The following is a 12,131-nucleotide window of genomic DNA, read 5'->3' as shown; positions in this document are numbered from 1 at the left end:
ATGGAGACATGGTAACGCATTGTCTAAAATAAGTTTTGATGCAGTTTTCCTGTTAGAACCTGACATAGCATTTCAGTGGGCCAGTGATTTCCTTCACTTCTTTCCTTAAATTTGGCCAACTTGCAAGAAGATCACATCCTCACAGTGTAAAATTTGCCTTTTATTTTTTTTTGTTCTTAATTGGCAGTTGCAGCAAACGTATCTCCGTAATCGTCTCTCCCTGTTTTTATCCTTTTCTGTTCCGTGAAAAGATTTGCCACAACAGCTACCTTCACATTACAAAACAATGATGATGGAAAAATAACCACCTCAACTTTTTCTCATTTGAAGCCGAAGAAAATGAGGATTTGCCCCCGATTTGTGGTTCGCTTTGTGTTTGTCCTCGTTGCTGATGCAGACTAGTCTGCCCTCATTAGCTCTCCCCACGGTGCGTCTTAGGGCAAACAATTGTGTTTTGTGAGCGAGTCTTTTCTTTTCAGTCCATGCTCTCGAACATTGAGCCAACAGTTATGTAAATGACGAGTGAAATTAAGGACACCAACTTTGAGATTAATTATGCTGTTCAGATGCTGCGGGGTTGGTCTTCTGTACTGGACTGCTATTGCATGTACGGGTTAAGATGAGATCAGCCAAACATAGAGGAACTTTTCTAGAAAACCTGCTGCAGAGTGCTCTGGATCGTAGGTTAATGCGACAATTTACCCTCATATGATCTGAAGCACAAAGCCAAGAGCAAGCTTTAAGAGCAATCTGTGGACCTAAATCTAATTCAAAATTTCTGGAATACATCAAAATGCCTGTTTACCAACTGAGATTGACACCTGACACTTTTGATCTGCTTTACTTTAAGAGAACCAGAGTTTGTTTTCTCCGTTGGCCCGGATCTTTTGTGCAGGTGTGAATACAAAAGCGAATTCTGACCAAGCAACTGGACCGAAACCCAGTTTTTTTTAAGGTGGTCTCGGTCCACTTCTGAGCGAACTCTGGTGTGGTATTCCTCTGCTGCTAATACAGATTGGCCTCGATACACACCAACTACAGCAAATGCATGTGTTTTTTTTTAACTTCACAAGTCACATTTGCTGAGGATTATGGTAAATATTAGCATTCAGCGATGCTAAAGGTACTCCTGCATGTACCGATTGTGCTGACCTGTCGTTTTCTGCTTAGCATTGCTGCTGGTGGCATGCTATGAGTCAGGGCACGTGGAGAATCTCGTCTCATTCAGCTTCCAGCAGCATTTTGCCAACGCTGGAAGCAAAGTTTGAAATGCCACAACACGAAGCCTGCATTGTATGAGTTGTTCTTGACGTTCCAAATTGTATTGCAGTTTTAATAACAACGAAAATGCAGCAAGCATTCTGTTGCTCCCAGGTCTGTTCTTTGCTCCACCCTCGTCATTTCAGATTGTCTCAGAGTTGATCTGCTGGAAAATACCCCACAACTGTAGAGCCATACTCAAAAAGGTTGAGGCTACAATTGGTGAAAAATTACGGTCAAACTTAGGTGCCAGTTATGCTTAAATTGTTTGTAAACTTGTTTTTATTGTATCATTATGGAGTATTTTTGTTTAGAGTGTCTGAAACAACACAAAGAGGTGTAGAGGTGTTAATTGCTTCACGGTGGCCTTGTTTTCTCTCCTTTGCAAACACAACATTAGCAACTGCGAGAGCTTCTCATGTCATCGTTTCTTCTGAGCAGATTAATTAACTACAATGTTCCGTGCGATGTTCGCCAAAGGTTGAAACAAGTTTGTTTGTCCATCTGCAGCTCTAAAAATAACCCCTTTACATGCACTGTGTGCTCTTCTGTCTGCTTAATTTAGAAATGTACACAGCAGAGAGTTTAATCTACACACATCTTCTCAGCACCCATCACGGTTATCTTCGTTCGCTAGCAGCGTCGACGCTTGTTGTGTGCGTTTACGTGCCTCACTGTGTGGCTTATTCTACAGCTGGAATGTTGTTTTGTTTAACTTTGAGTTTGTCTCAAGGTTGACTTGGAGAAAAGTGGCCAGTTAGAGTCGCTGGAATGTTTTTTTGTTGTTTGTCGTCTGAATAAACTGTTATGAATTGATGGGGATGGGGAAAAGGGAGACAGTTCTATTCCCTGTTCAGAGATTTTGATCTCAGTATCTTAATCTACTGCCAAACTGAAGCTGGTTTCAATTTATGGACTGACTCAGGCACATTTTATGTTGGAATGGGAACACAACATTCTCTTAACAAATTTAAATAAAATCAAATGCTCTTTTTGGAGTGCTAACCTTCAACATGGAATAGAACGAAAGTTTCCCCAACTGTTTTGAGCATGGATAAAACTTCCAAGACAAGATTGCAGCGGTTTATGATTGTTGTTGCAGCATATTTGGGTTTTAGGTGCTACATGAAGAAGACCCGTAGCAGGACTGGTTGTTTGTGAATGAGGTGTGGATTTATCATTAAGGAGAGAGCGCACTGCCTTCATGCCATGGCTGGAACGTCCTCATACCCACACCCAGCTGAAAACACTCGGAGGAATTTATTAAATGCTCAACTGCTATGGAAATTGAACAATCCATCACTCTCAGCTGGGGAGAAGCACACACACCTCCAAATTGTGCATAAACTGTCTGACTAAAGAAGCGCAAGTCTTTACTCTGCACTGTAAATCCGAAATGTTCCTATCACACTAATAAAAATGTTAAAAAATCACATTATATAAGAGGAGAAAAGTATAATATAATTTACAATAAGCTTGTAGCGGTACAGAAATCTCTCTTAGCGCTACAATCTAATATTGCTAAGGTAAAGATAGTCCAGATATGGTGTTTGCTTCTGTGCAGGAAGCTCAGAACTTATAGTGGAGGTACAGAAACCACCCACATACTTCATGGGAGAAATTATCTACATTGTAATGAAAAATCTTTGGTGTTTAGCTAGTAGGAGCGCGGTAATAGATTGATTGCTTTCATTGCAGTTAGGTTTTCCAGATTTGTTGCAATATAGAGAAACTTGTTTTAGAAACATTTGAAACTGTTGAGCGGTCTTAATCCAGCGTGAAACGTTGAAAAGTTTTACCTTATTTGTCCTCAACTTTGCTGCCTTTCGAAAACACGTTAACTTGATATGTTGCCTAAAACTTTTTATTTTTATTTTTATTTTTTTCTTCAGGTGAATTTATTAAGGCTCTGTATGAGTCGGATGAAAACTGTGAGGTGGATCCATCCAAGTGTTCCTCTGGTGACCTGCCAGAGCACCAGAGCAACCTGAAGATGTGCTGTGAGCTGGCCTTCTGCAAAATCATCAACTCATACTGGTGAGCGCTGCAGTTCCTTCATCGGCCTTCTACATACATTAGTCCAAGAGTGTTTGATTGCACACATTGTTTCACTAATAACGGCCATGCTTCGCCATACATTTTGATTTTTAAGTGTCTTATTACAAAATCAAACCCATTTGTGTTTTAAATGAGCCTTAATTATATCTCAAATTACAAGTCACACGTAAAGGTGCCATTTTTATGTTTCGCTTTGGATTTGCCACAGTGTTTTTCCACGAGAACTGAAAGAAGTCTTTGCGTCGTGGCGGCAAGAGTGCAGTAGCCGGGGTCGGCCGGACATCAGCGAGCGGCTGATCAGCGCCTCGCTGTTCCTGCGATTCCTCTGCCCGGCCATCATGTCGCCGTCACTTTTCCACCTCATGCAGGAGTATCCCGACGACCGCACGGCGCGCACGCTCACTCTGATCGCCAAAGTCACGCAAAACCTGGCCAACTTCACCAAGTGAGTTTTTTTGTCGATGCTTTTTCTCTAAACGAAGGCGACACCTTTCATCACGTGAAAGCAGCACAAATCGAGGGCTTTTTTAGAAACTTTCTTCAAGATCTTTCTATGCATTGTCTTCAGATTTGGAAACAAGGAGGAGTACATGTCTTTCATGAACCAGTTCCTGGAGCACGAGTGGACCAACATGCAGCGTTTCTTGTTGGAAATCTCCAACCCCGAGACAATCTCAAACACGGCTGGCTTTGAAGGCTACATCGACCTCGGCCGGGAGCTCTCGACCCTGCACTCGCTTCTGTCTGAGGTGGTCTCCCAGATGGACCAGGTACGAAGTTAACTGTGAATTAAGGCTCCACCGTCGACTTGTGGGCAAAATATGTAACCACACAGATAAATGTGACCATTCAAGTGTGCATTTGTCAGTATTCATGATACCCATTCCTAGCTATACCTGGTTAAATATGCCTTATTAAGTTGCATCTTGATTCTGTTCTTTAATCAGTTGTTGGGAAGCACTGCTAACCCACATCATTTGCTTTTGCCGCTCCTTCTTAAATCAGGGAGATTATATGGTTAGAATCCTCATACCTCAATTATCATTTTGAGATTCAACTGTTCTGTTTGGTAAAGAATTTGTACTTTATCTAAATTGTTTAGTTTGTTTTTTATACAGTTACTACAAATCTTCAATAGAGGGCTGTTCCAAAACTTGCTGTTAGCCTGTTTTCCAGTCCAAAACTAGTTTTGATTCATTTAGGATCAGTTGACTGAAAATGCCCAGCAATGTCCTGATTTCAACCACCTGACCCAAACTTTCACCTCCAGATGAAATGTCAAGCATGGTGGCGGCAGAATCATGGTGTCATTACGTATCATGGATTATATTGGTTGACTTTGCTGTACATTGTTGTGTTAAAGAGAGGAAGAAGAATCCTTAGGAAGGATTTGCCCAATCTTTAGCTTCAACACATCTCAACAGCTGGACAATAGAAATGTTTGCACAACTAGTGATCCCGACACACAACAAAACATGTTTATGAGTGGATTAAACCAGACGAGATGATGCCTTCGCTCTGACCTCAACTCTTTTGAAAATTGACAATATAAATAAGAAGATCACAGTTTGACTTTATTTTTAAGGTCATGATGATAAATGTTTAAGATGTTGTGAGATACGTGTTGTTTTTATGGGAGGCATCTAACCGAATGTGCACCTCACATTTCATGTTGGACAGTAAAGTTTTCTCTCATCGCAACTAATTCTGCTAAGAAAAGTGATCAAATAACCACGAACAAATTATGTCGATGGTGACAGGAAGCCTGCAGATCCTCTCAGTTTACTAATGGACATTCATCCAGAGTGTATGTGTAGTTGTTAGTTGTGTAATCATGCTGCAATGGAAAAAAAAAAAAGCACTCGTCAAAAGAATCAATAGGAGACCAAAACTATTACATAAACACTTCTGACCAGAAATCTATATACTTTTTAATCTATGCTTTATCTTCTCAAAACAAGCTTTGATCTATACATTTTAAATAACGGATTTATTTGTGTGTAAATAACGCAGCTCTTTTTTATTTATTTTTTATTTTCTGCAAAGTGCCGGACAAGCTGATCAAAGATTTCCTCTGGGCTTGGCTGTGAATCCTGCTTAGGCTTTATCTGCATGTTTATCCCAAATCAGTCAATATTTAATGATTTCATTACATAAGGGGTGCACAAAAGAGGGCCAGTGTAAAGTATTTACAAAGTAATGCACATTAGTTCCGGTAGCTGCGTATTGCAGATGGTTATGCTGTTTCTAACACTGTCTTTTAATAATTCAGAGATCACCGTCTGGACGATCCTGCAGTCCACCAGGCTGCCCGTCCTGTTACATTATTAATCATGTTGTCTGAATACGACGGTCGGTTCCAAGGTGTGGGGGATGAGGGGGAGGAAAATAACGTGGTTTAAAAACTATGCAAATCAAAAATCTAATTAATACCTAATCCCCCCGTGGATCCTAAAGAATCTTTCATCTGGCTCTGATTTTCATTGTGTCTGTCTTCACAGTGCATGGCCTCAAAGCTGAGTCCTCTGCCCAGAATCCTTCGAGAGGTGAACACGGCTCTTTCTAACCCGTCCTGCGTCCAGATGACCCCCGGGCCGCCGTCGGAGCCCGTGGGTTCCCCTCCCGCCGAGGCCGGCTGCAGCATTTCCACCGGACTGCAAAAGATGGTCATAGATAATGAGCTATCGGGGTGAGAGTCATCGGCGTCACGTTGTAGGCGCAAACCGAATTTATTTGTGTATCTGTTATTAGTTAAAGACCCATATGAGAGCGAAACGCTAAAATATCAGCAAATCTGCTGACAGAAAACGCATTTCTGCGGATTTTAACTGCAGAGCTTTCCATTTGAACTTTCTGCACTATAAATAAACACGACACAGTTCTCAGTTTCTTTTCCAAATCTTTCTGTGAAAGACATTAATATACTCCAGTTGAGGTATTTTTAGAAATTTGACAATGACTGAACCAAACCTAGCCGAGACAGATCAATCTGCCCGCACTCATGGCGGAGAGAGCTCATTACGAGCTGATTGATCTGTGAGTCTTTATTCACACGTTACTGAACGCGTGAATAAAGACTATGTGGCACGCAAGCTCATTTAAGCTTTGCACTGACGTGTTGACTGTTATTTTCACATCCTGATTTGGGGTCTTGTCAAAGTCCTTTTTTCAAAGTCTTGTAGTTTTCGCGTTAATTTTTGGCAAAATACGACGACTAGTTTGAATGTATTCCGTTGGGGTTTTATTTGTTAGACGAACACAAAGTAGCAGATGATTGTAAAGTTGAAAGAATACGACGCAACATCCCAAAGCATACACATGAAAGTATATTCCTGCTTCGGAATGGTCTAGTCAAAGTTCAGATCAAAACTAAGCAGAGAATCAGACACGTAGCTTAAGAGTTCAAGCAGTCTAAACACAGTCACACAAGCTTTCTTCCATGATTTAAGCTTCTGTTACCCTGTTTGTATGTTGTTGTTTTTTTAAAAAAAAATAAAAATCTGTTTCATTTTCACTCAGTAGTTGGAGGATTTAGAAAAGAGTTTTAAGTTTGTGAAATTTGAAAGCACTCAATGTGCATAAACATTTATTTTTTTTGCAAAACGGCGCTTCTTGAAAACATCATCATGATGCTGCAGTTCCAAGACCTTCCGGATGCTTGAAAGTGGCAAAAGTGACATTTTTACAAGACATGCAAATATCTACAAAAGAAAAAAAGAATTTCAATTCCCACAAATCCGATCTACCCTGAAGCGTCTGCATGTCGTTGTTTGTGCATCCTTGGCTAGGGTTGTTTTCTCTCCCTGCCTGTTCCAGGTTAATGTCTGCCAGTTCTGGCTGTGACAAGCAGCGATAGTAGCACCTTTGCTTGTTTACACCACCTTTGCAAAGCTTCTTTCTTTTTTTTAAATCTTTGATGAATACACGCTCACGTCCGCTTATGCTGCTCGTGTCCTCGCAGCACAATGACAAGGAGATGCTTAACAAGATTAACATGAAAGTGCGAGGACTAATAGCGGCGTTCTGCGATCTGCAGCCACCGTCATTACAGAGCAGATGACAACATGTTGAGGGGAAACAGGAAGTGAGTCAGACAGCTTCTATCATTACGCTCATCAGGCTTCATGATCAATGGAGCTAATTAAATGCTGCCCCCAGTTATGACCTGATGTCACAGCCTCTCATCGTTACTTTACCGTAATAAATGTTTGCGCGCACACCGACGGTGCGCACTCGTGCGTGCGCGAGTGCAGCCGCGACCCGAAATTCAAATGAGCTTCAAGATTCCGCGTTAATTGCTTCCCATCCGCTAACCTGTGACATGAAAAGGAGGAGGGGAGACGAGACGGCAGGAAGAAATCCAGCAAGAATGAAAAAGAGAACTAGGTTAAAAGAGAGGAAGGGAAAAGGACGAGTCGAGGGAGAAAAGCTGAGCGTGACGTGATTGATAGGTTCTTGCAGGATGAGTCACAACTGTCAAAGTAGGACGTCTTTTTGGCTTTCAGAACTCCATCTGTCAGTGGAGGGGAGGCAGGAAAGGAAAACAGGGGATGAATGAGAAAATGTTTGAGAAAAGGCATCAGTATGTTTCTTTTTCCGCATTTAAAAGAGGCTCTGTAATGTTGTTTTGTTTTTGTTTTTTTGCCCAATTTTTCCTTTTCTTTCAGTCTTTTCAGAGAAACCAAATATGCAGAGTTTCAATATTCACACAGCGGGGAATTATTTAATCCCACAAAGAACGTGGCTCCTTGAATGCCTATAACACGAGGCTGAGAGTCCAGGCTTTTCTCCCTGGACTCTAAGCCTCACATTAGCTGGTTAAAGACAAAAATATTTGACACGATCCAGAATGATCATCTGCATCCTTTTTTTTTACTTTGAGTAAATCGGTTTTGTTGGCAAGCAGCTATAATTTAAATGGTTTTCCTTAAAATTCTGTTTATTTCTTTCCAAATAAGACCAAAAGTTTATTGCAGCAGAATACACACGAGTCAGCACAATGCTCATTAAAAATCTTTACTCTTAGTAACGTGGGATATAATTGAAGTGGTTGAAGTAAATTTATTGAATGACATCGTCTACTAAAGTTCAGTTTTACTTATTTCTACACAGGAAAACAAAGATGTTGAGGAAATGAGGTTAATTGAAACAACATTTCTTTTAAGCACTACTAATGCACTTTGTTTGCTTTAGCTGCCCCTCACTAAATCTTTGTCAGGGCACAAGGATAGAAAGTCGGGCAGAAAAACATTGCAGCCGGGGATTTGATCTTTCACCATTGAGATTGATGGAAGAGGTTCAGAAGCAAAGAACAGGTCTCTGTTTTTGCTCCTTATTTTGCATCCATGAAGCCTCATTTTTAACAAGGTGTAATTTGAGCTTTACAGTAAAGACGCCATTCATCTGCTCCCGGTTGTAAAAACAATACTTTCTTGTCATGGTTTCGCATCATAACAACTGTCCAAAAGTGAAAAGTTGCGCAGCATCCACAAACAAGGAGAGTAATTGTCTAAACATGCAACCCGTCAATCAAAGCAAAATACGAACAAAATTCTGCAAAACCAACCAATCAGAACTAACGAAACAGAGCCACTCCAGTGTCTGTTATGCCATCAGGAATGGTGCATTTCTACAATTACCCAGCTAAACTCTTAAACACGGTTGTTTTCCCCTGTCTATTTCAGATTGGTCGACTTCACCCGGTTACCCTCGCCCACTCCGGAGAATAAGGACATCTTCTTTGTGACGAGGAGCTCGGGTATCCAGCCTTCGCCTGCTCGCAGTTCGAGCTACTCTGAGACTAATGAGCCCGAGCTGGGCATGTCCAACGGCAACAAAAGTTTATCCATGGTGGACCTGCAGGACCCCCGCAATCTGGACGCTGGGACAGCTCAAAGCCCTTCGGATGTTCTGGGTGAGACCCAAGCTTCTGGCGGGGGCTGGCCCGTCAGAGTCTCTCAGGGCAACATCCCAGGCGGTCCTACCATGAGGAGGCCAGGTCAGGCCCCCATCACCCCAAACACGGACAGCACTCCGGGCCGACCCGCCCAGCTACTTGCCCCCCTGTCCTTCCAGAACCCAGTTTACCAGATGGCGGCCTGCTTGCCAGTGTCTCCTCGAGGAATGACTGATTCGGGGTCAGAGTGCCACAGTTCAGTTAGTTCCCATAGCAACAATGAGGACGGACCAGCAGGAGGGAAGCAAGCCTTTATGAACCATAGCGGCGGCGGAGGAGGCGGGGGAAGCAGCGGCGATGAGTACACCCGGCGTTCTGGGGAGTTCAACCGTCGGCAACTGTCGCTAACGGAGACCCAGCATCAGCCCACCGTCCCGAGACAGAACAGCGCCGGCCCCCAGCGGAGGATAGACCAGCCTCCCCCCCAGAGCGTCACGCGAGGCCGTACCCCGCCGAATCTGCTCAGCAGCGGCCCGTACCCCCGCCCCACCTCCGGCGGCATGATGACGTCGTCGCCCGACTGGCCGGCCAGCGGCGCTCGTTTGCGGCAGCAGTCGTCCTCCTCTAAAAGCGACAGTCCCGAGACCAAACAGAGAGCTCAGCACAAACAGGTCAGTGTCAAAAAACACAACTGTAACGACGTCAATATAAATAATATTAATAATAATATTTAAAAAAAAAATAATACAACTGAAGAAGTTATTTCATAAATCAACCTTGAACTGTCTCTGGAGGTAAATACAGGAGATTACGGATATTAAAGAAGAGCTATTTATGAAGGGAAGCCTTGGTGGGTGTAATCGCAGAGACAGCACATTTCACCCTAATGAACTCCAGTCACATCCTGTGTAATAATAGTTATTTCCATGCAGGCGGCCCCGTTCCCCACAGCACTGCTTTACTGGGTATTAGGGTGCTGCAGAGGCACAGCCTGAATCTTATTAGATAAATGTGTACTGTGTACTCTAATTCACACTGGGTCAAAATTATACATACATGTTTAAATATAAACGTAGATCTTAATAAGCTGGATCTTTACTGCACCCCTTGTTTAGCTGTGAACAAATCTTCAACACAATTTTGACTGAGTATTTAACGCTTCTTGGCAAAATTCAGTTATATCTGTTGGATTATCAGCTCTTTGAGCATAATCAACAGACATAGTATTGTGTAGTGTAGTGTAGTTCTGTGTAGTTCTGTCTAGTTCAGTAGCAGGTGTGTGTCAGTCTAGTGTAGCATGGGATAATATAGCCACAGTATTCCTACATTTGGAAGCTTCCCCAAATTTGGCTCCAAATATTTTCCTTGCCGTTGTGCCTAAGTAGCTTCAACTTTTCATTTGTGACCATTAAGCTGTCCTCAGGAAGAAAACGTGGCATATTGGTAACTGTGAAAGTTAACACTTGAAGGTGTTGATTCTTTTCTGGCGGGCACTCTCTCTGTCCATGCTGATGATAAACCTGCTTTACTCAGGTGACCTCTGACCAAAAAAAACAAAAAAAGAATCATAGAAAGAAAAAAATAAATAAAAAAAGAAGGCAACTCTTGCTTATGATGAGTGTATGTAAACGTCTGACTAGTGCTATATATGCTCGGGTTTGGTTTCAGTATCAAGTAAGTCTGTTTGATGCTTCCAGAATAAAATCCCTGGACACTAAATACTGTACCATATCATCTGATGTCAAAATATCTGAATCTTGGCTATAATCTTCTCAATCTCTTTTGTTGAAAATGACAATTGGTCACCTTTTTAATGGATCAACAAAAAAGACACCAGGTTTGATAAGAGTATGTACAGTAAACCAACATTTGCAATAATTTATCCCTACATATGAGGTAAAACACACTGATCAAGAAGTACCTGGATTCACTTTACTATATTGTACTACTGGAGGCTTTAGCTATCCATTAACTTGCAATTATGTAATGCCATATCAATGATAAAATTAATACAGAATGAGACTTGAGACGTTTTTGCTGATGTAAACAGAGGAAACGTAGCTCCGAACATCATAACACACATAGCTCAGCGCAAAGAATTCCTCTTTCCTGTAACTCTGAACCTAGCTGGATGAAACGCTTAGCAACGAATCAACCAATCAAAGGTGAGCAGAGAGGGAATCCGTCAAATCCAATGAAGCCAGATCACTTTTAAACTAATCAACTCTCTGACAGATTTTTTGCTCCCTCTCTTTATCTCAAGTATCCACTTCCCGTGCTGCCATGACGCGAGGTGTTCTCGTACAGATTTAAAAAGTGTGTGCGCGCGCGCGCCACAGTGGGAGCTTACAGACCAGTGTGTCCATCCATTCCACCTGCTGCTTTTCAGCCCAGATCAGTTGGTGCATTTCAAGCTTATTTCTGTTGTTCCTGTTGTGTTTTTTTTTGCAACCTCCCTCCTGCCCCCTTTCCCTGACACTTTTCATTCAGCTCATGTGGGCGTGTATGTCTGTGTGTGTGTGTGTGTGTGTTGGTTTTATTAGGCCCCCTCCCCAGTGAACCCCAGTGCGCTGGACCGCACAGCAGCCTGGCTTTTGAATATGAATGTGCAGTATTTAGACCATGAGGGGATGGAGCCCGAGTCACTAAGAAACAGAGAGGATCTGACTCAGGTGGAGAAGGTAACCCTCGTCATCCAACCTTTGACCTTTAGCAACCCCACACCCTTAGCTTTGATTCCACCCTCCCCCTCCACTGAGCTCTCTCTCTCTTCTTTTCCTCACCGTGTGGCACATTCAGTGCTTTGAAAAAGTCTGCTTACCCCTTGCAGTTTTTGTTTTTTTTCCCCCGCATTTCTCAAGTTACGACCACAAACCTTAAAATATTTAACAAGGAATTCATGGGATGAACGAACACA

At 42.4% G+C, this 12,131-nt stretch overlaps 1 protein-coding gene across 11 annotated transcripts in view; it reads left to right on the top strand.

The window, feature by feature from the left end:
* LOC114149067 (disabled homolog 2-interacting protein) overlaps positions 1–12,131 on the top strand; it is a 184,085-nt gene that overhangs the window by 152,560 nt on the left and 19,394 nt on the right. For 10 of the 11 annotated variants that reach the window (XM_028024623.1, XM_028024633.1, XM_028024624.1 and 7 more), the window contains 6 exons: positions 3,153–3,297; positions 3,527–3,763; positions 3,887–4,088; positions 5,820–6,007; positions 9,003–9,885; positions 11,758–11,895. In XM_028024623.1, the coding sequence (XP_027880424.1) occupies positions 3,153–3,297; positions 3,527–3,763; positions 3,887–4,088; positions 5,820–6,007; positions 9,003–9,885; positions 11,758–11,895 (1,793 nt within the window). The remainder of the gene's footprint in view (positions 1–3,152; positions 3,298–3,526; positions 3,764–3,886; positions 4,089–5,819; positions 6,008–9,002; positions 9,886–11,757; positions 11,896–12,131) is intronic. The other variant, XM_028024625.1, reaches the window with a different exon arrangement.

The sequence above is a fragment of the Xiphophorus couchianus genome, chromosome 8, assembly GCF_001444195.1.
Source record: "Xiphophorus couchianus chromosome 8, X_couchianus-1.0, whole genome shotgun sequence".
Lineage (NCBI taxonomy): Eukaryota > Metazoa > Chordata > Actinopteri > Cyprinodontiformes > Poeciliidae > Xiphophorus > Xiphophorus couchianus.
This window is presented reverse-complemented; position numbering and strand designations above follow the sequence as displayed.